At 51.2% G+C, this 21665-nt stretch overlaps 2 protein-coding genes and 1 pseudogene across 3 annotated transcripts; all 3 read left to right on the top strand.

Annotated features, from left to right (window-relative positions):
- Positions 1 to 417: 417 nt before the first annotated feature.
- Positions 418 to 2511, top strand: LOC109783638 (uncharacterized). The gene has a single exon (XM_020342234.1). The coding sequence runs from the start codon at positions 418 to 420 to the stop codon at positions 2509 to 2511; it is 2094 nt and encodes a 697-aa protein (XP_020197823.1).
- Positions 2512 to 13229: 10718 nt separating this feature from the next.
- On the top strand, positions 13230 to 15679 carry LOC109783639 (F-box/kelch-repeat protein At5g43190). 2 transcript variants are annotated; one of them, XM_020342235.4, is made up of 3 exons: positions 13230 to 14407; positions 14803 to 14835; positions 15311 to 15679. In XM_020342235.4, the coding sequence occupies exon 1, from the start codon at positions 13354 to 13356 to the stop codon at positions 14404 to 14406; it is 1053 nt and encodes a 350-aa protein (XP_020197824.1). In that variant the 5' UTR covers positions 13230 to 13353; the 3' UTR covers position 14407; positions 14803 to 14835; positions 15311 to 15679. The 2 variants fall into 2 exon arrangements, with proteins under 2 accessions (XP_020197824.1, XP_020197825.1); XM_020342236.4 differs by lacking the exon at positions 14803 to 14835.
- A 708-nt stretch (positions 15680 to 16387) lies between these two features.
- LOC123493472 (G-type lectin S-receptor-like serine/threonine-protein kinase LECRK3) lies at positions 16388 to 21390 on the top strand (annotated as a pseudogene).
- The last annotated feature ends 275 nt before the right edge of the window (positions 21391 to 21665 follow it).

The following is a 21665-nucleotide window of genomic DNA, read 5'->3' as shown; positions in this document are numbered from 1 at the left end:
GGCCGATGTGGAAGGACGTGGCTTTCGGGTGTGAGCGCGATGCCCTTGACAAGTGGGTCGACTGCAAGAAAACACTTATCAACAAGAAATGTGACTCAAACTTCACAAAATCGACAGAAATTCACTTGAAGTGATTAGAACACGATTATTATCTCTTCTTTTTAGGGATCAAAAATATGATCGTCTGTATCCCATGAGCATTGTAACTTTTTTTCCAGTTGACTACATTAATACCCCCATCGATCGGATCTGCGCCGTCGACCTGCCATGTCGGTTCAATCGACAGCCCAGAGCCCCCCTCTGCTATCACGTAATAATAAGTCTGTCTCAAAAAAAAACGTAATAATAAGTTCACATAAAAAAACATCAATCGCATCTGATCGCGACCACCGAGCAAAACCCTAGACTCTAGACGTCATGGCAACGGAGACGGAGCCCGCCGCGCCGCCGCGCCCCCTCCTCGGCCCTCCGGTCATCCGCGGCGCGCGCCCGTCGCGCCCCTTCGTCGGCGTCCTCGACGCGGCCGTCGACGCGCCGTCGGCCGCGGAGATCAAGGCGGAGCTGGAGCCGCGGAGGGCGCTGACGGAGAACGGCTCCGCCACGTACGCCAACTCGGGCAGCCCCTGCCTCGACTTCTTCTTCCAGGTGGTGCCCGACACGCCGCCCGAGCGCGTGCGCGGCCTGCTCGCTGCCGCCTGGGCGCACGACGCGCTCACGGCGCTCAAGCTCGCCTGCAACCTGCGCGGCGTCCGCGGCACCGGCAAGTCGGACAAGGAGGGCTTCTACGCCGCCGCGCTCTGGCTGCACCAGAACCACCCCCGCACGCTCGCCTGCAACGTCGCCGCGCTCGCCGAGTTCGGCTACCTCAAGGACTTGCCCGAGCTGCTCTTCCGCCTCATCCACGGCCCCGACGTGCGCAAGCTCGCCAGGGAGAGCGCGGACGCCGAGAAGGCGGGCAGGAAGGAGAAGGACCTCGGCAAGCCTAAGCCTAGGCTGGCCGACTGCAAGCAAGCCCGCGTGCTGGCCCCTGTGCCGCCAAAGCCCATGTTCGGCGCCTACCTCTCCGCCGCCCTCGCCATGTCCGGCAGGGGCAGGCCCATGGAGGTGGAGGCCGCCCCTGTCCCGGTTCAGGAGCCGGCCGAGCAGAAGCCGAAGGTGGACCAGAAGAAGAAGACGGCGGCAACTAAGCGGCGGCCGTCGAAGAAGGTCCGGAAGGCGGCCAAGCTCGCCGTGCAGTCGCTGGAGACGTACTACGGCGACCGTGCCTACCGCTTCCTGTTCGACGCTGTCGCCGACTTCTTCGCCGCCCTCCTTGCGACGGACCTCGAGCAGCTGGCCCTCGACGGCAAGAAGAGGAAGATCGGGCTCGCCGCCAAGTGGTGCCCCACGCCGGGCTCGTCGTTCGACCGCACAACGCTGCTCTGCGAGGCCATCGCCCGTCGCCTCTTCCCGCGCGACTCGGACCCCGAGTACGCCCAGCTCTCCGACGAGCACTACACGTACCAAACCCTCCACCGCCTCCGCCGCGAGGTGCTCGTCCCGCTGCGCAAGGTCCTGGAGCTCCCTGAAGTGTACATGAGCGCGCAGCGGTGGTCGGAGCTGCCCTACACCCGCGTGGCCTCGGTGGCCATGCGGCGCTACAAGCTCCTCTTCAAGAAGCACGACGAGGAGCGCTTCGACAAGTACCTGGAGGACGTGGAGGCCGGCAAGGCCAAGATCTCGGCCGGGGCGCTGCTGCCCCACGAGATCGCGGCGTCCGCCTACCGCGGCGAGGACGACGACGTGTCCGAGCTGCAGTGGCGCCGCATGGTGGATGACCTCCGCTCCAAGGGCTCGTTGTGCAATTGCATCTCCGTCTGCGACGTGTCCGGCAGCATGACCGGCACTCCCATGGAGGTGTGCATCGCGCTGGGCGTGCTCACGTCAGAGCTCAGCGAGGAGCCGTGGGCGGGCAAGGTGATAACCTTCAGCGAGAGGCCCGAGCTCCACCTCATCAACGGCAAGACCCTCCGTGAGAAGATGAGGTTCGTGCAGCGTATGGAGTGGGACATGAACACCAACTTCCAGGCAGTGTTCGACCAGATCCTCCGCACGGCGGTGGAAGCCCGGCTGGCGCCGGAGAAGATGATCAGGACTGTGTTTGTGTATAGCGACATGGAGTTCGACCAGGCGTCGGGGTACGACGACGACGATGACTACTCTGAGGACGACGAAGAGGAGGACGAGGAGGAGGAGAAGCAGCGGTCGTGGAACACAGACTATAAGGTGATCTGCCAGAAGTTTAGGGACGCCGGGTACGGGGACGTGGTGCCGCAAATCATCTTCTGGAACCTGCGCGACTCCAAATCGACGCCGGTGACCTCGACACAGCCTGGGGTGGCCATGGTGAGCGGCTTCTCCAAGAACTTCCTCAAGATCTTCCTGAAGAAGGACGGCGTGGTGAACCCCGAGGCCATTATGATGGAGGCCATCGCCGGCGACGAGTACCAGAAGCTGGCTGTGTTCGACTAGATCGATCGTCAATTTTTCTCGCCTCTGTTTGCAAGGTATTTCTCGCCCTAACCGACTGTCACGCCTGGCAAAGCTAGATTTTAACGTGCTACCAAATGCACGGCCTCGCCAGGCAAGGCAAATTAAGAAGTGTGCTAGCCTGAGATTCTATAGAGGTGTGTTTGATTTTTAGAATTGTGGTGAACAGCCAGTTCGTTGTCTTTGATCATTATTCAAAACCAAATCGTGCCCTAAAGTTTGTTATGGAACATGTTGCTTGAGTTGGTAATCATTGTTGGGTACATTTATCCCATCTACTGGGGGGGGGGGGGGGGGGGGGGGGAACTCCCCCGCCTGAATATATTGCTCAAAGGACTGCCGTGGCAGTGAGTACAGAATTACATAGGCACGGTGCAACGTGCAGAGAGGTAGGAACGCCACGAGTAAACGTCCTCCTTGTCTTGTGTTTGCACAAGACGATGAGACCAAAGGTCCAAAGCAGAAATAAGGTTCCTAAGGGTTATTACAGAGGTTTGATCGACCGTTCTAAATACCATGTCATTATGTGCTGCCCATATCATCCATAGTAAAGCCAAGAGGACCGAGGGCCATGCCGTAGTCGGGAGGTGAGGAGGAGTAGTAACGTCCCATAGGTCTTTGATGTCGTTGGATTATGGTAGGTGCCCAAGTCGTTGCCAAATCCTATTGGCAAGAAGGCACGTGATGAAGAGGTGGCTGGAGTCTTCGGGTAGCCTAGCACACAGAGGGCATATGTCTGAATCAATAATATGCTTGTGTGCAAGGTTGACTCTGGTGTTGAGGCGGTCTTTGAAGAGTAGCCAGGCGAACACTTTGAGCTTCCGAGGAACCTTGGCACTCCATATGAGAGGAGCAATGAGATCGTTATCTGGCCGAGCCATGAGGGCACCGTATGCATGCTTGGTGGAGAAGCCAATGCCATGTTGTAGGAACTGTTGATCTTCCCCCGTCGAGGGCATGAAATCCTGCAAAATAGCCACAAGCGACACAAGCTCTTGTTCTGCCGTGAGGGAGAGGCGATTACGGAGGTTAGCTTGGATACCGAAACGCAAAATGTTAGCCACTTTAACCAGCTGTAAGGTGAAGTGTGAGAATAGGTGGGGGAGGAGATGGCAAGGGGTTGTGAAACCAGCCAAGTGTCTAGCCAGAAATAAGTATGTGAGCCACTGTTTGTTAGCACGAAAGAGATATTTTGTAGGGTAGGGATTTGCTATGAAATTGTGCGGCATAGAAAGTTTGATTAGGGTGCTATATATGTGAATCCGAACCAAAACCATCCTTGTAATTGAATGGATTCCTAAATTCCAAAAAGGAAGGCTAAAAAATCAGTTTTACGGGAAAGATTCTTTTTTTGAAGGGAGCCGTTGGAGTTGAGCAACTCCAACACCTCCCCGCCCTGTAAAGAAACTACTCACTCTTTAGTGATCCGAAACGCTCTTATATTTCTTTATAGAGGGAGTATTTACGAGGTGTTCCTCAGATATTCCGGTCCTTAATCCATGGCGAAAATTCACAAAGAATCTGCAGCCTTCACACTGAGCTTGACAACATTGCGTTCTCAAATTCCATCCGGACCTCTCACGCTGAGCTTGACAGCCACGTAAGTTCCAACCAAAAACGAGCGCAAGTTCACAACCCTCGGTAACCAAGTCAGGAATGATAAAAACAAGTCCACGACCCGTCCTCGGCAGCGCGGAGCTGCAGGCAGCTGTGGAGGAGCGCCGCCAAAGGCCGCAACAGCGAAGCGGTGCAGCTCGTCGGCACGTGCAACGGCCTGCTCTGCCTGTGCGACGACGAGGAGCGCGCCGGCGGCGCCCTCACGGTCGTCAACCCGGCCATCGGCGCGAAGCTGCCCGTTCCGCCGCTGCCGTGCGCCGAGCAGCTCGTCGGGCGCAACACCACGAAGAAGTGGAGCATGACGGAGGCATGGCACCAGGCGTACAGCTTCGCGTACCACCCGACGACGGAGAAGCACAAGGTGGTGCACGTCCCGTGCAGCTACGAACGGGTCTGCGAGGTCGACGCCGTCCATGTCCTCACGTTGGGGGAGGCGTGTTAGAACTAATCTTGTTATTAGTGCGTACGATTAGATATGTTTATATCATGCTTGTAGTTGAGCTACGGCTGTGTGCACGTCAGGTTGTGTTCACGTGCACAAGGCAAAGCTAATTATGCATGGTAGTTAGATGCATGCGTTAAAGCTCCGCGAGTCCGATGGCCGAGTTGCGTGCAGGTGGAGATGGAGCAAGAATCGGACACATTAGTTGTGGCATGCGTCAATTCAGCTAGAGGCCTGCAGAAACTTGGAAGCGACTCAAGCTGGAACGTGTGTGTGCTGTTAGTCAGTTGAGTAATAACCGGACCAAGCCAATGTGTGTGGCTGGGCGTTGTGTGTGCATGCATGGCAGAAATGGTGCGTGTGTGTGCATGCAGCTAGGTAGTTAGTTAGTGGGTCAAAGTAGTGGCGTGAGTTTAGATGGCATGGGTGCTTGCCGTGTGTATAAATAGTCATTTCAGTCAATGAGTGAAAAAGAGCCAAGATAATAGAAAGAGAAGAAAAGGCCGGCAGTGTGAGGCTCCGGCCACCAAATTTCTTGCGCCTCCATTGTTGTATATGTGAGCTGTGAGAGGCAGCCACCGAGGTAGAAGAAGAAGAAGCGGCGCTGCGGGAGGCGGCGCCAACATTTGGTATCAAAGCCTTGTCGATCCGAGGCGACGGTGGCGGCGCGGCAGACTCCATGTGAGGGGGACGTTGGCGGCGCAAGGTGAACGCCGTTGGCGGCGCGATGCTGCTAGCGGCCGGTGCGTGTCTTCATCATCGTCGAGTTGCGTCACGAGCGATGGAGAGGGGTGTGCTGCCCGGTAAGTTGCGGCATCGGCGGCAAGGTGGTGATGGCCATGCGTGGAGGCCATTGCCATAAGGAGTTCCATGTCCGAGTCTTCGATAAGGTGCGTCATCGTCGACAACATGGAGGCGAGTCATCGGCGAGTTGTGTCACCGGTGGCGAGCATGAAGGCGAGTCACCGGCGAGTTGCGGCACCGGTGGCAAACATGCGGCAGCGAGCATGCCACGGCGGTGTGCTCGTGGTGAAGGCGCGGGAGGAGTGACTCTCATCGAGGCCAACAACGACGGCAGTCGGCGTGACAAGATGGCATTTGCGGCCGTCTGCGTGTTGCATCGACGACGTGAACAATCATTGGCTTCAAGAAAGAAATAAGTTAACAAGATTAGGGAGGTGAATGTTAGAACTAATCTTGTTATTAGTGTGTACGATTAGATATGTTTATATCATGCTTGTAGTTGAGCTACAGCTGTGTGTGCACGTCAGGTTGTGTTCACGTGCACAAGGCAAAGCTAATTATGCATGGTAGTTAGATGCATGCGTTAAAGCTCCGCGAGTCCGATGGCCGAGTTGCGTGCAGGTGGAGATGGAGCAAGAATCGGACGCATTAGTTGTGGCATGCGCCAATTCAGCTAGAGGCCTGCAGAAACTTGGAAGCGACTCAAGCTGGAACGTGTGTGCTGTTAGTCAGTTGAGTAATAACCGGACCAAGCCAATGTGTGTGGCTGGCCGTTGTGTGTGCATGCATGGCAGAAGTGGTGCGTGTGTGCATGCAGCTAGGTAGTTAGTTAGTGGGTCAAAGTAGTGGCGTGAGTTTAGATGACATGGGTGCTTGCCGTATGTATAAATAGTCATTTCAGTCAATGAGTGAAGAAGAGCCAAGATAATAGAAAGAGAAGAAAAGGCCGGCAGTGCGAGGCTCCGGCCACCAAATTTCTTGCGCCTCCATTGTTGTATATGTGAGCTGTGAGAGGCAGCCACCGAGGTAGAAGAAGAAGAAGCGGCGCTGCGGGAGGCGGCGCCAACAAGGCGACGTGGCGGGAGGTGTCTGCCGGTCCGGGCGGCGCAAAGTGCAACCTCGCCGCTGGCATCGTCAGCGTCGACGGCAAGACATACTGGATCTGGGTCACGGCGAGCGGCGTCGCCAAGGTCGCGTCGTTCGACCTCGACGACGAGCATGTCGTCGCCTCCGCCACCCCGCGGCCGCCCGCGATGCCGACGGGGCACAACAGCTACCACCTGACGGAGGTGCGCGGGAGGCTGGGATTTGTCACCCGTGGGCACGCCTCGGCGCAAGCGTGGGTTCTGGAGGAAGAAGGGCAGAGATGGAGTCGCCGATACATCCTCGAGCAGCGTGTCCCACTGCCGCACTTTGCATACGCCGGCGAGTGCGTCCTCACAGTGCGCAACGGGGCGTCGTTTTACGTGCACCGGAGGAAAGATGCAGCGTCGTCGGGCAGGAGGCCGCGGTATGACGAAGACGGCGGCGTGGTGCGCGTCGGCCACGAGGATGAGGGGAGGCTTGTTGTGAACATGGGAGGCTACGTCGGAGACTACTACCGGACGTTTGCCTACGTCAAGACGATGGAGCCACTGCGAATTACTCCCTCCGTCTCATAACACAATGTAGTGTCAAAAAGGTCTTACATTCCCTCTGTTCTATAACATATTGTAATATATGATGTTTTCTAACACTAATATAGTGTACAAAAAGTATTACAACGATCAGGGTAGATCTTACGGCCTGTGTCGGGCATCGCCTCGCGTAGGAGGCTAGGAGCACATCTTGGTGGCCTAAGGTACCACACGCGCTTGCCATATCTGCTCAGGTTCGTTGTCCTCCACACGTTCATCTTCTTCCCGTGAAACACATTTCTCTTTCTTCCCCAACAAGCTGCAACTCACACCACACACCATGAACGGGAGCGCATCCTCAACAAGGAGCTACAATTATGAATGGTGGAAGCTGCAACCGGTGTCAAGGGGAGCTGCGACCATGGATAATGAACATGATGACCACAGGGTGGCCCTACCCAAGCAAAATTTGGCGGTTTTCCTACATGCTTCAACCGACGTCGCAATTTGCTACAACATGCATCATACCCTCCATATGCGCTCCATACGGCGAATGGTGATTGTCGATCTAACAAATCTGCTAGAGTTGCTCTCACCATAGGTCCAGCCCTAGACTCGCCGTTTATGTACTTCCTTCGTTTGTTTTTAGTTTGCATATAAGATTTGGTCAAAGTCAAATTTTCTAAAGTTTGAATTGCCTTGTAGGAAAAGATATCAACATTCACACTATGAAATCAATATTATTAGATGCATGATGAAATTAATTTCCATAACATATAACTTTCGTATTGTAGATGTTGATATTTTTTTCTATGAAGTTAGTGACTTTGACCAAATCTTATATGCAGACTAAAAAGAAATGGAGGGAGTACCGCGGTTGCAGGAGGGAGTGCAATGGCGGGGGGATGAGCAGCGGCGGCTAGGGCGGCGGAAGGCAAGGGACGGGTGGTGGAGAGGCGGAGCGGAAGCGGGAGAGGAGGGAGCAGCGGCGACCGCCGGCGGCAGCGGGTGGCGGCGGCGTTGGGTGGGGAGAGCGGCGGCAACCGGCGGCAGCGCAATGGAGGCGCGGCGGCGGCTAGGCTAGGGTTAGGACCGACTTGCGATAGATACCATGTAAAGAGATGTTTGACAATACAATATTCGTTGTATTGATTGGGTGCTGCTGCACGTATATATAAGTACAGGTAAGCCTCGACCTCAATTATACACAACTAAAAGGTGGGCCACAATATACGTAATACATGCTACATATATACTCAACACCTACTACGGATAAAGTAGGCACTTTCTTTCCGCATAAAGTCCAAAACTCTATCGTGAAATCGCCATGGTTAACTATACAATTAGTCTAATGACTAATAGATTTGCTTTTAAAGAATTTCTAGCATATGTGCCTTTTTTGTCCATGTTGTTGGAAATATGCCCTAGAGGCAATAATAAAATGGTTATTATTGTATTTTCTTGTTCATGATAATTGTCTATTGTTCATGCTATAATTGTATTAACTGGAAACCGTAATATATGTGTGAATACATAGACCACAACATGTCCCTAGTAAGCCTCTAGTTGACTAGCTCGTTGATCAATAGAGGGTTATGGTTTCCTGACCATGGACATTGGATGTCATTGATAACGGGATCACATCATTAGGAGAATGATGTGATGGACAAGACCCAATCCTAAGCATAGCACAAGATCGTGTAGTTCGTCTGCTAGAGCTTTTCTAATGTCAAGTATCATTTCCTTAGACCATGAGATTGTGTAACTCCCGGATACCGTAGGAATGCTTTGCGTGTGTCAAACGTCACAACGTAACTGGGTGGCTATAAAGGTGCACTACGGGTATCTCCGAAAGTGTCTGTTGGGTTGGCACGAATCGAGACTGGGATTTGTCACTCCGTATGACGGAGAGGTATCTCTGGGCCCACTCGGTAATGCATCATCATAATGAGCTCAATGTGACTAAGTAGTTAGTCACAGGATCATGCATTACGGAACGAGTAAAGTGACTTGCCGGTAACGAGATTGAACGAGGTATTGGGATACCGGCGATCGAATCTCGGGCAAGTAACATACCGATTGACAAAGGAAATTATATACGGGATTGATTGAATCCTCGACATCGTGGTTCATCCGATGAGATCATCGTGGAACATGTGGGAGCCAACATGGGTATCCAGATCCCGCTGTTGGTTATTGGCCGAAGAACGTCTCGGTCATGTCTACATGGTTCCCGAACCCGTAGGGTCTACACACTTAAGTTTCGATGATGCTAGGGTTATAGGGAATAGATGTACGTGGTTACCGGATGTTGTTCGAAGTCCCGGATGATATCCCGGACGTCACGAGGAGTTCCGGAATGGTCCGAAGGTAAAGAATAATATATAGGAAGTGAGGTTTTGGCCACCGGAAGGGTTTCGGGCGTCACCGGTAATGTACCGGGACCACCGTAGGGTTCCGGGGGTCTACCGGGAGGGGCCACCAACCCCGGAGGCCTGCGTGGGCCAAGTGTGGGAAGGGACCAGCCCCTAGGTGGGCTGGTGCGCTTCCCACAAGAGGCCCAAGGCGCAGGGAAGGGGGGAAGGGGGAAAACCCTAGGCGCAGATGGGCCTAAGGCCCACCCTAGGGCGCGCCCCCCTCTCTCCCCCTCTTGGCCGCCCCTCTATCCAATCTAGGGCTGGCCGCCACCCCTAGGGTGGGAACCCTAGAGGGGGCGCACCCTCCTCCCCTCCTCCTATAAATAGTGGGGGTTTTGGGGCTACAGATGACACGAGTCTCCCTCTCTCTTGGCGCAGCCCTACCCCTCTCCCTCCTCGTCTCTCGCAGTGCTTGGCGAAGCCCTGCTAGAGTGCCACGCTCCTCCACCACCACCATGTTGTCGTGCTGCTGCTGGACGGAGTCTTCCCCAATCTCTCCCTCTCCCTTGCTGGATCAAGGCGCGGGAGACGTCACCGGGCTGCATGTGTGTTGAACGCGAAGGCACCGTTGTTCGGTGCTTAGATCGGATTCGGCCGCGATCTGAATCGCTTCGTGTACGACTCCACCGACCGCGTTCTTGCAACGCTTCCGCATCGCGATCTTCAAGGGTATGAAGATGCACTCCCCTCTCTCTCGTTGCTAGTTAATCCATAGATTGATCTCGGTGATGCGTAGAAAATTTTGAATTTCTGCTACGTTCCCCAACACATGTTATGTTTTTAGTATATAATACTTCATATTAGTCATCTTTTCTTGTAACAATCTTTTAAATTCATTCAACTAAGGTCCTGAACTATTAATGTCATCTTCTTCTGTTACATTGTCAGAGCATCTACAACAGAAGCCCTCATATCAGGCCCAAACGCCCAGGCAGGGTGCCTGGTCACTTATCAGACATAAATTTGCCACCCAACCGCGGCTAGCAAATCCGGCCTAAACGCTCAGACTGATCGACATTCCCCATACCAGACCCATATTTGGGGCGGATATGGGATGTCCGGACACGTCCGCCACATCGGATCCGATCCACTACGGCCCACCCGACCCCATAAAATTTGAACCCTATCTGCACTCCGGACGAAACCCTAGCTGTACTCCATTCCACTCCCCTCCCCTCCCGTAGTACCCAAGCTCCTCTCCAGTGAGCTCCGGCTTAGTTCTTCATGACGACCACCGGATATGACTTCGAGATGTCCAGATCCAAGGAGTAGGGCTCATCCCTTGCAATTCCCGAGGAGAAGATGGCCATTCGCGCTGCTATCCAACGCTCATAGGAGGAGTGCTCCCTCTCGTGATCTTCATCACTCTAGTGGGAATCCATAGCCCAAATGGTGCTAGGATCCGCCGGGGCTGCTGGATCACGATGCGCGACTGCGGCCTCGTGGAAAACAGAGACCATTGCATGTCAGAGCAACCCCGTTGTACCGGCGGAACTTTTTAGGTGGCGCCTTGTCCCCGCGACCTCGCCCGCCGAAATGGAGGCCCTATCCGCCTCCATGGTTCGGAGCCAAAACGACAAGGAGGTGCAGTGCACCCACCGTGCGAGGGTGCGGGCGCGCCTTCAAGCGGAGGCGGTTGCGGCAGCCCACGAGGTGAGACAGAGGAGGCCCTCCGTGCGCGCATAACCGAGAAGTGGGGAAGGAGGGCGTGGTCAAGGCGATGGCAAAGATCAAAGCAGGGTGATCCGTGCCATGGCCAGGCTGTCCCCCAAGGAGGAGAAGGACACAGACGACGACAGATTGAGCAACTCCAGTAGTGAGAAGATCCGTCTCTATCCATTTTGCGTCTTCGACCGCTACTATCGCACAGACGACAATAAGGGCAAGGGCAAGGGCGGACGTGGATGAACTTCTTCCATTATTGTGTCCATTTTTTGGTAGTCCGATGGCACGTGTCAACTACATATGTAATTAAACATTGCATTGGGTTAGTGTAGATTTGAGGATTTGGTTTGATAGATCCAGTTGTGGACGCGAACTTGGATGCCTGCTGTATGTACATATTGCTTCACTCGGCCTTTGTAGTGTGGGTAGGGTCGACGGTCATCTACGGCGAAGTTGGAGTCGTTTGCTCAGGGTTTAGGGATGGCGATGACGCCTCTAGGGGTGGAGTGATGACGATGACGCATGCGCGTTGCCTTGGCGAGACCCTCTTTAGAGTGGTGTGCGTGAGGTATCTTATGTGCACCGCTCGTCGGCTGTGAAGGTTTCCCACACGGTTTTTCTTAATTAACCGAGCGATATGGTTTTCGCTCGATTTTCGTTAATTAACCGAGTAACTCTTTTTTCTCAATGAAAACAGAAATCCTGACATTTTGAAGAAAAAATGCGTTGCGTTGGTTCCAGTCAATTCTTTCGACCACATTCATGAGATAACGGGCTGATGACGTGGGTTTGACTAAGAAATCAAGTAATGTGTCATTCTTATGTTATTTCTTTTTTGCATTAACCTTTGTTTGGCCACGAAACGAATTATGTGTTGGACGCTTGGAGCAATTTGTAGCCCATTCTTCAAATTTTCATGCCTTTATATATTCTGTTGTTCACACACCTTGTTTGTTTTATCATTTTTGAATATGAACTGAAAATATTCTTAAGTTTACTTTTGCATTAGTTTTTTCATTTTTAGCACCTATTTACGCATTTATTTCTAACCCAATTTTGCACCACACGCGAGGTATTTCTCCCATTGCTTTATCGATAGAGAAATTCGGGCGCTGCTACGCGTCCGCCGGCCGATGTTTAGATTTTATCCGTCGCCTCGACGGCCGTTGGATACCCGAGCTGATAGCCGTCTGATCCGGTGTCTGCGCCCGACATGCCCACTCGTTATTTTCCGCAACAAACGCTCGGTTGCAGAAACAAGTCAGTCTTGACCCGACCCCGACTGAGCTGCGCCCGGCCCGGCGCCGCCGCAAAATCAGCCCGCCGCCGGCGTGTTGGAGCTAGTCTAGTTGCGAAACCTCCTCTTCTCTGATTTCCTGCAACAAGAGCTTTGTTGCGAAACTTCTTCATCTCTAATTTCCTGCAACAAGAGCTTTGTTGCGAAAACTCCCTTTCTTTAATTTTCTCCAACAAGTCCCTGTTGCAAAAACTCTTATTCTCTAATTTTCTGCAACAAGACCCTTATTGCAAAAATTAAAAAAGACATCTCACGCCGCGCCTCATTTTCTGTAACAAGACCCTTGCTACAAAAATTGCAACAACATCTTCGCCCGTGTCGCGCAGTCTTCGCCGCCGCCGTTCCGCAACAACGTTGTTGTTGCAGAAACTTGAAGTGTGTGTGGACGTAAGGCATTGTGATGTGGTTGTGTCTAGCATTGATGGTGCCAGGACGGTGGTCGCCCAGAAATGCAGGCAGAACGGGAGGCACCGCCGAACCCGTCGCAGTCGCCATCACGCTGAACATGCCCCGGTCGCCGAACGCCGCCACCCCCACCGCCCTCCCAAATCCAGAAACATTGCCCTCCCATAGACACGAGTCAACGGAGGCCAATTGCACGAATGTTTATCCTGAAACAATAGCTCTGTTTCAGAAAAGAACGTGCGTGACGACGAAAGCAGGCCGTTCTCGTCCGTCTGATCAATAGGCAATCCAACGGACACGGAACCGGCGGATGTGCGCGAGATCGGTCGGCTGAAGGTAAGCTTTTCCATTTAGAATTCACCCTATTCTTTGATAATGTGAATCACGAATCGCAATTCATAAGTGGTCGTGGAATTTCTCTCTTTTCTCTTTTTATATGATTTTCCCCTCTATTCATATTTTATATCTATATAAATGCCATCGAGCCTTCCCGGGCCCACATGCCAGCCAACGAGCCCTTCTCGCTCCTCCTCCTCCTTCCATTTCTCGCGTCCCCATTTCCTCCCACCAAATACGGCACCGTGATCCGCCACCAGCCCGCCGGCCGATCCCCGGCCGGCCATGGCCGCCGACTCCGCCGCCCGCTGCCCGTGGGACGAGCTCCCGGCGCACCTCCAGGAGCGCATCCTCTCCCGCCTGCCGCTCACCGCGCTCGTCCCCGTCGCCGCCGTCTCCCGGGCGCTGCGCCGCCTCCTGCGCTCCCCGGCCTTCCACGCCCTCCTCTCCCAGCACCGCCTCGACGCCTTCTTCCTCCTCTCGCCGCGCCTCGCCTTCCACCCGCTCTCCCGGCGCCTCCTCCAGGTGCCCCCCTCGCCCCCGCTCGATCCATCTTGCCCTCCCCTCATCTCCTCCGCCTCCCCCTCCTTCCTTGTCACCGCCGACTCGCTCCTCCGCCTCCCAGCGCTCCCCGACCGCTCCTACCTCATCGCTGTCGTCGTCCCACCCTCACCCTCCTCCTCCAGCCGGGATTACACCCTCGTCGCCGTCACCACCAACGGCGCCGCTGTCCGCTCGTATTCCCTGGACTCCGCCGATCCCTCCCCACGGTGGGTACCTGGGGCCGAGCTCCCGCTACCATTTGCGATCCTTGGCAATGCTGCGGTCGCCAGTGACCGTGCTCGGCTCTTTGTGCTCGGCCGGGGTCCGGACGCACTTCTGGTGCTTGATCTCGAGACCAGGAAGTGGGCTGCTCCGCCAGTTGTGATGCCGCACGGCCTTACAACGGCGCACCTGTTTGTTCTCGATGATCGGCTGTTCTTGGTCGGTGGGGTGGAGAGGCTCGGGGTGCTGGAGCGGGTGGTGGTGTGGCAGTTGGACAACGACGAGGCAGTGGGATGGGTGGAGGTAGCCGCAATGCCGCCGGAGGTGTTCGATGAGTTGGTGGCTGGTAGGCATGGCAGTTTCTGGCACTTTCAGGCTGCGGACAGAATGGGGACTCTTTGTCTGTACAATGCTTTAGATGGGAGGCTGGTGATGTTTGATGCGGTGGATTGTGTATGGACGATGATGCCACGAGTGTCTGGGTTAGGAGCCGGGGAGAGCCAAATGTGGTTTGGGCATGTCTTGGAGCCAGGCGTCGACCTCTTGCTGGGACAACGCAGCCCGTGTTCATGAGGTTGTTTTCTTGGCCTTCATGTGTTGGTGCAATTCTGAAGCTTCAAATCATGTTCCCTGAACCGTGTACCTATGGTTGTTTGTAAGTAGGAATAACTGATTCCGTTAGCTGTTTGCTCCAAAAATAAAGCAACCTTGTCCTTGTATGTGTCATAATGCTTCAAGCATCCCAAGTTGTATCATGAAAGAATATCAATGATGAAAACTTTGATAAGCAAAAAGGGCTAGATTTCCCTTTTCTGTTTGTCTGTGGGATGAATGTCAGTGCAAATTTCTGCATCAATCTTCCCCAAGGTTTTTATTCCTGGTAGCCATACGCTTGAATGAAACCTTCCTTTTTACATGTACCTCAGTGTTATTTCTTTTACTCGTTAGTAACCGTTTTTGTTTCCACAGGAAATATCTAACTTCAAGATTCAAAGCCATCATGTGAGTCAAGGCTGTTGCATCACATAAGCTCAAAATTCCCCAACAATTTTATGTGCAGTTTTTTTTTGGGGGGGGGGGGGGGGGGGAGTTGATTTTTGCTACTGTTTGTCAATTAGCATTTGTCAAAGCCCCTCAACATCAGGTGGCACAGCATAATTACTGTCGAAGTGTCTGTCACTGTCATTCATACTGTGTAAAACAAGTAACTCAACCATGTCAAGCCTTGGCAAAATAGTTACCTAGTTTCTTCATGTATTTTTGCTGATGTTTGTTATTGATGCTATGGAGCTCTATATAATGGGCCATTTAGTCATTTCCTTGTGGAAAGCATCCTAAGTTCTAATCTGACATTGAATTCTCGATCATGCTTATCAGTGTTTTCTATCTTGCCAGAAGGCATGGATAAAAAGATTGTGATGCAGTGACAGGCTTATAATTGATGCCCAGTCTGATTTGTTTGCTCATTGGCCTGCAGAGCTATCTCGGTTCTTTTGGGTCAAGTGTCAATGTATTATGTCTTCCGATATTGAATAGGAGTTGGCAGTCTACTGGAGCATAGGCTGAAGAGTTGGGGAGCAGGATTGGGTGTGGGAGGCAAAGAGAAGGCTTCCGGCCTGTCGAGTCCTCTCTCGTGCCCACCGTGGCCTTGTAGAAGCCGCCCCATAGAAGTGAGGGTTTCGATTCGGCTGGATGTGAGCCTTATCATGCCTTATTTCACCATGGATGGCATTGTATCTTGTACACATACAGTTTATCTAAAAATGTACTTTTGCTAAGCTGTTTCGTGTAGGCAGCCTAACCTTTTTATGTTCTCACAATGGAAGATTATGTTTTCATTGTAAAACTACTTTACAATCAAGAGAGAAGACTACTTAGTTCTAATCTTCAAAAGAAGACTACTGGCCCCCAATCCCCAAGCTGGTTTAAGCAGAGATAGAAGATTATGCTGATCTGCCCTCTTATTCAATGAGGGGGTACATGCTATGGAAATATTGAGCACGCATAGTGGAGATTGGATTTGGGACTGGGAGCATGTACCTTTTTTTGTGTGAGAGGAGGCCAAAATTTATGTCTTGATTGGATTTAAAGTAAGCTCATCTGAGCTTATTTTTACACAGATTTAGGGTCAACAGTATTCTGATCCCCATGTTTGCGACCAAATTAGCTCTCCCATGACAGGTGTTCCCCAGTTTAACCACCAAATATTTGTGACCGGTGAATTTGCTTTGCTTATCACTTTTTATTTTAGGCGTTGGTGCACTTTTATGCCACTATCCTTCTTTTTGTCCTTGTCAATATTTTCTTTTATCCATTTCATAGCTGTCATCCATTTCATAAGCTTTTGGTAAGCTTTCCTTTTTCATGTGCAAAGGCAATCATTGTCTCTTGCCGTTCAATTCCCCACTTCCCTGCACAAAAATTAATCTGTGACAACCCCAACTGTTAACTCCACATGCAAGCAAAGAAATATGATCCATACCTACTTCAGGCAACATGGCCAAGCCAATGCCAGAGGCATAAAGACAGAGACTTAAATCTGCCTTGGTTTCAGGATGTTGGAGAACTAACACAGTGGGCTGCCCGGGAATTGATGGACCTGCTGCTGATCATGGGCTAGACTTGGTGTTATTTCAGCTGGTAGCTGGCCTTTGATTTCTAGACTAGAAGGTACGCATGTTCAGCCTGTTCATTACCAATATCTTGAAGACGATATTGTTGTTTTATCAGTTTTCCTTTTGGGAAGCTAGTCAATCTGTCTAGTTGTTGTGCATTTGCTCGCATCTGCCTTCTCTCTGTTGTATTGGTGTGACACTGTTGAAGAAAGATGTGTAATATATCATGCTATGCAGGAACCGCGGGAGTGAATCTTCAGGTGGCATAACATGTATAGGGGTCGACTAAAATAGAAGCGCCACCCTTGTGGTAAAAGAATAGAATTTTTTATTTACTTTGGCCGTCTGATGAGTTTATAAAGGAGCAGTGTCATGCATTCGTCATTTTTCTATCCGACGCTTGTCTGAGTTAGTTAATCACCCTAGGATCTAATTGCCATTTTTTTCTTTTTTTCTTGCAGGAAAGGATCTACTAATTGCCAGTTGAACAATGATCTAAGGATCACATCGTCGCACATAACCAGAAGGTGTGGTACGTAAAGCAATTCCGTTTATAAAGGGTACCCCTTTCCTATGATAAAATCTTGCAAGTTCAACAAAACACAAGTAATCCATGCTCATCTTTATTTACAGTATTTCGAAAAGTCGTGTTGATGATGTAATTATCATTTGCAGTCAATAAAGATAGTCATGATGGCCTTCCCTGAAAAAAGCGGTTACACTATGAGTTTCATCCACTAGTGTTTCTTTGTGTAGCAATGAACGAAACAAGTTCCCCTAAAGTAAGAAATGAAACATGTATCTGTCGAAAAAGAAATGAAACAAGTACTCACTCTGTTCACAAATATAAAATGTTTTAGATATTTCAATATAGACTACATACGAACTGAAATGAGTGAACAAATACACTAAAATGTGACTATATACATCCGACTCACAAAATGGTTAGAACATCTTATATTTGTGAATGGAGGGAGTAACAAATAAAGATCGGGGAAGAAAATGTCATCTTTCTTTGGCCGGCCAAATTTCACCCTGGCCTTCACGTCACCTCCTTGATCTAAGCTTGATGGTTTGGCTGTGCGGCAACAGGTCACTAGCTAGTGTCACCTCCTTTGTAGCTCATGGTTCGTGCCAAATGGCACATGCCCATCTAACTTAATTATCAACTGATTTGCTGATGGAACCTCGGGCTTAGCGGTCTGGGTCAAGATTCAAAAGTGCGATTCCGTCCACACATGTGTGTAGTTTAAACAAGTCTGTCCCTTTCAGAAACAAAACGGCAATCAAATTATCTCCTGCAAACGTATGAGATATGACGCTTAACCTTGACATTGTCTATGACTGCCGGCCGGCGGGTGGGATGCTTCGTTTTGGCTATCAATTAACTTCTCTCCTGTGTGTGTCACTATCACACTATGGAAAACAATGTAGCGTAAGTGAAGAACTGAAGATATATAAGAACATAACATGAGTATATACTGACCAGAAAAGTAAACACAAATGAAGCCATCAGGCATCATGTCGTCCTCTTTTTCCAGCCACCTTGCTCCACTGCTTGTGCTCTTGCTGCACCAAGCTCATCTGCTTGTAGCGAACAAACTCACAGGAGGGTCGACTCTCAGGCCACCGAACTACATCACCTGCTTGTCCGGGGAGTATGCCTTCGGCTTCCGTGCCCTCGGCAATGACCCTAGCCGGTTCCTCCTTGCCGTCTGGTTCAACTTCAACCTCTCCCAGGCGGCTGACCCTGCGGAGCAGAGGGTGGTGTGGTACGCGAAAGACCCAGACTCAGGCTCCGCCATCACGGTCACAGGGCTATCCGTATTCAGCATCAATGGCCAGCTCTTCCTCGCCGACACAAATAGCAGCAGCATCTGGAGGAACCCGAACCCAAGCAACGAGTACGGCTCTGACCTCGTGCTCCAGGACTCAGGGAACCTCCAGTTCCTCGCCTATGCGGGCAGCACCGTCATGTGGGAGAGCTTTCAGTATCCAACCGATACGCTCCTCCCGGGGCAGTCTATGGGCTCTGGAGCAGCCCTTCAGTCCAAGCGCACGGACACGGATTTCTCTCGTGGCCGCTTCGGCCTGTACATGCAGGCCGATGGCAACATTGTCTTGTACCTCATGAACCATGCTACCAGCAATCTGGACCCATCCAACGCTTATTGGGTGACGGGCACCTACCAATCCGGCAACACCCAAGACGGCAACACGACTCTTTTCTTCAACTCGCCGGGGCATCTCTACTACCATATCAAGGACGGCATGGTGCATGACCTGATACCTCCACTTCCAAACTCCACCATCAGTTATCACCAACACGCAACGCTTGATCCTGACGGCATTGTCCGGGTCTACACCCGGCCGAAGAATGCCCCCGGGGGAAGGAGCAACGGGTCGTGGGCAGTCACTGGCCTATTCCCAAGTGAAGGTTGCAGCAGGAGCAGCACTTTGCAAGGTTTGTGCGGCCCCAACTCCTACTGTGTCTATGGTCCAAACGACCGTCTCGATTGCAAGTGTCCAAGCGGCTACACTTTCCTTGATGTGCAGCTCAAGTACATAGGATGCACGCAGGAGTTTGTACCACAAAGCTGTCATGGGAACAGCCACTCCGCCGAGTTTGGGGTTGTCAAGATGCCAAACACCACTTGGAAAAACTCGGTGTACGAAAGACATTTGTGCACCACAGACGACCAGTGTGGAGACTTCTGCTTGAGCGACTGCCTGTGCACAGCGGCTCTATTTGATGGAACTTACTGTGCTAAGATGGCGTCGTTGACAGATGCCGGGCGGCAGGAAGAAAATGTCACCATGAAGGCATTGATCAAGGTGAGGATAAGCAGCCCCTCGGTGCCGGCATCGCCGAGAAGGATATTGCTTCATGCACTACTCGGTTGCTCCATTCCTGTTGCTGTTGGCAGCAGGTAGCCTCATGTTGCATTACTACCTTAGGAAGAAGAACACCGACCATGACTTTGTGAGGGCTTACACCGCAAAAGAGCTTTACAAAGCCACCAATGGCTTTCATAAGTTTCTAGGCAGAGGAGGCTTTGGCGAGGTCTACCATGGGGTGTTGAAGTTGCTACACTACCCAGAGATAGCAGTGAAGAAGCTCATCAGCTCCAATGATTACAGCGAGAGGGAGTTCACGAATGAGGTACAGTCCATCGGCCAGATCCACCATAGGAACCTAGTCCGCATGGTTGGTTACTGCAAAGAGAAGGAGCAACGGATGTTGGTGTTCGAGTTCATGCCAGGTGGTTCCCTTCGGAGCTTCCTATTCCAGCCTCAGCAGCAACCGATGTGGAGTTGGCGCGCTGAAGCAGCCCTTGGCATTGCAAAGGGCCTGGAGTACTTGCATGAAGGATGCAATTATCCAGTCATCCACTGTGACATCAAGCCCGACAATATATTGTTAGATAACAAGAAAAATCCAAAGATTACTGACTTTGGGATTGCCAGGCTTCTTAGTGACCAGCAGATGCACACCACGGTGACCAATGTCAGGGGCACAAGGGGCTACATTGCCCCCGAGTGGTTCCAAAGCGACAGGCGCATCGACACCAAGGTTGATGTGTACAGCTTCGGTGTTGTGCTGCTTGAGATGATATGCTGCCGAAAGTCCCAGGAGCCGGTGCCTGATCAGGATGGTGACGCCTCGGTCATGCTATTCGAGTGGGCGGGTCAGTTGGTTGGTGATGGCAGGACTGAGGTTTTGTTTCATAGCAATGATGACGCCATTGTGGATTTGGTCAGAGTGGAGAGGTTCTTGCGTGTTGCTCTCTCGTGCATTGAGCAGAATCCTTCGCTCCGCCCTACAATGCACCAGGTGGTGCAGATGCTGGAGGGTGTGATTGAGGTCGACACTCTACCTGCTCCTACAAGCTCCAACTGTTCGTCGCCGTTTGCCTCTTCAGTCGACGCGAGCCCTCTGTTGTCAGGTGGTGCTACTCTTGCGATACAGTGATTCTTACTGTACTTTTTACCAATGGTAATTGTTCACTATTGCGTAGCTACGTTTCTGTAAACATGACATGAGTCATGCATTCTAGCTACATACATGTGTTCTAGTAAATGCTAGCATATCCTATGTATTCATCCATTGTGGTCCAGTTATGCAACAATCATTTGGTTTGAGCACTAATTCATGATTAGATTTTTTTACTCTTTTCTGATCACAAGATATTTTTCTTGGTTGAAATTAACTAACTAAGTGTGTATAATGGTTTAGGAAAACATACCACACAGCCAAAGCAGCAGCAGCAGCAGCAGCAGAAAGATTTGCTGAAAATTTTGTCAATAGCTCATTCAGTTCTACCTGCCAAAGAGCAAAGTATTACTAGCAAACTATTTACTAACTCAAGTTAGTTGGGCATTTCTCATAAGAACATTAGTCATAATTCAAGGAAATGAATCTGGGTGCTTCACAGATATTTTGCCAAAAGTACAACCAATATAAGTTCTCAAATCAAATGTTAGAAATGCTTATCAGCTTCTCACTCATTTGTCTAATACTCCCTCCGTCCCATAATATAAGAACATTTTTGACATTAGTGTAGTGTTAAAAACGTTCTTATATTTTGGGACAGAGGGAGTAGATATTAACAGACCAACAGTAGGCGAGTGAACAATAACCTTGGAGGTAAGTAATAACCATCCGGGTGAAAAGAAAATTTTGAAGGGTGAAGAAAAATAGGGTTTCTATGAAAATTTCACAGTCCACATGCTTCCTTGGTGCTACAAAAGTGTCAAGGAATTTACCCACTCCAACAAGAGTGTAAAGGCTGCTAGTAAAGTTCATTAGTAAGAAGAAACCTCAAACTTTATTCAGATCAGATTTGGCCTCCGCCTTCAAGAAAAGAAGGGGAGAAGTGTTATCCCAGTTCTAAGATAAGACTGAAACATCAACCTTGAAAAAAAAGACTGAAACATCAAGCCTTGACATTTCCTAGCCAGAAAAGCATGGGGAATTGCGCAACTGCGAGGAATAGAAGAAAGTAGTGGTTCCTGCTAGGATGTCTCTCACAAGTCCTCGATGCACCTTGCAGAACCTCTTCATCGTCTTCACCAGGAATACACCAGTGCAGATACAGAACCATGGCAGAGCAAAATAGCATGAGTAGCTCCAGAAGATGCGGACAAGCAAAGCAAGTGAGGTACCAGCAAACTCATACCCAGCATATGCCACGATGTCCAGCAATGGCGATTCAC

This window comes from Aegilops tauschii, chromosome 7 (assembly GCF_002575655.3).
Source record: "Aegilops tauschii subsp. strangulata cultivar AL8/78 chromosome 7, Aet v6.0, whole genome shotgun sequence".
Lineage (NCBI taxonomy): Eukaryota > Viridiplantae > Streptophyta > Magnoliopsida > Poales > Poaceae > Aegilops > Aegilops tauschii.
Note: the sequence above shows the minus strand (reverse complement) of the source record. Positions and strands in the feature narration are given on the sequence as shown.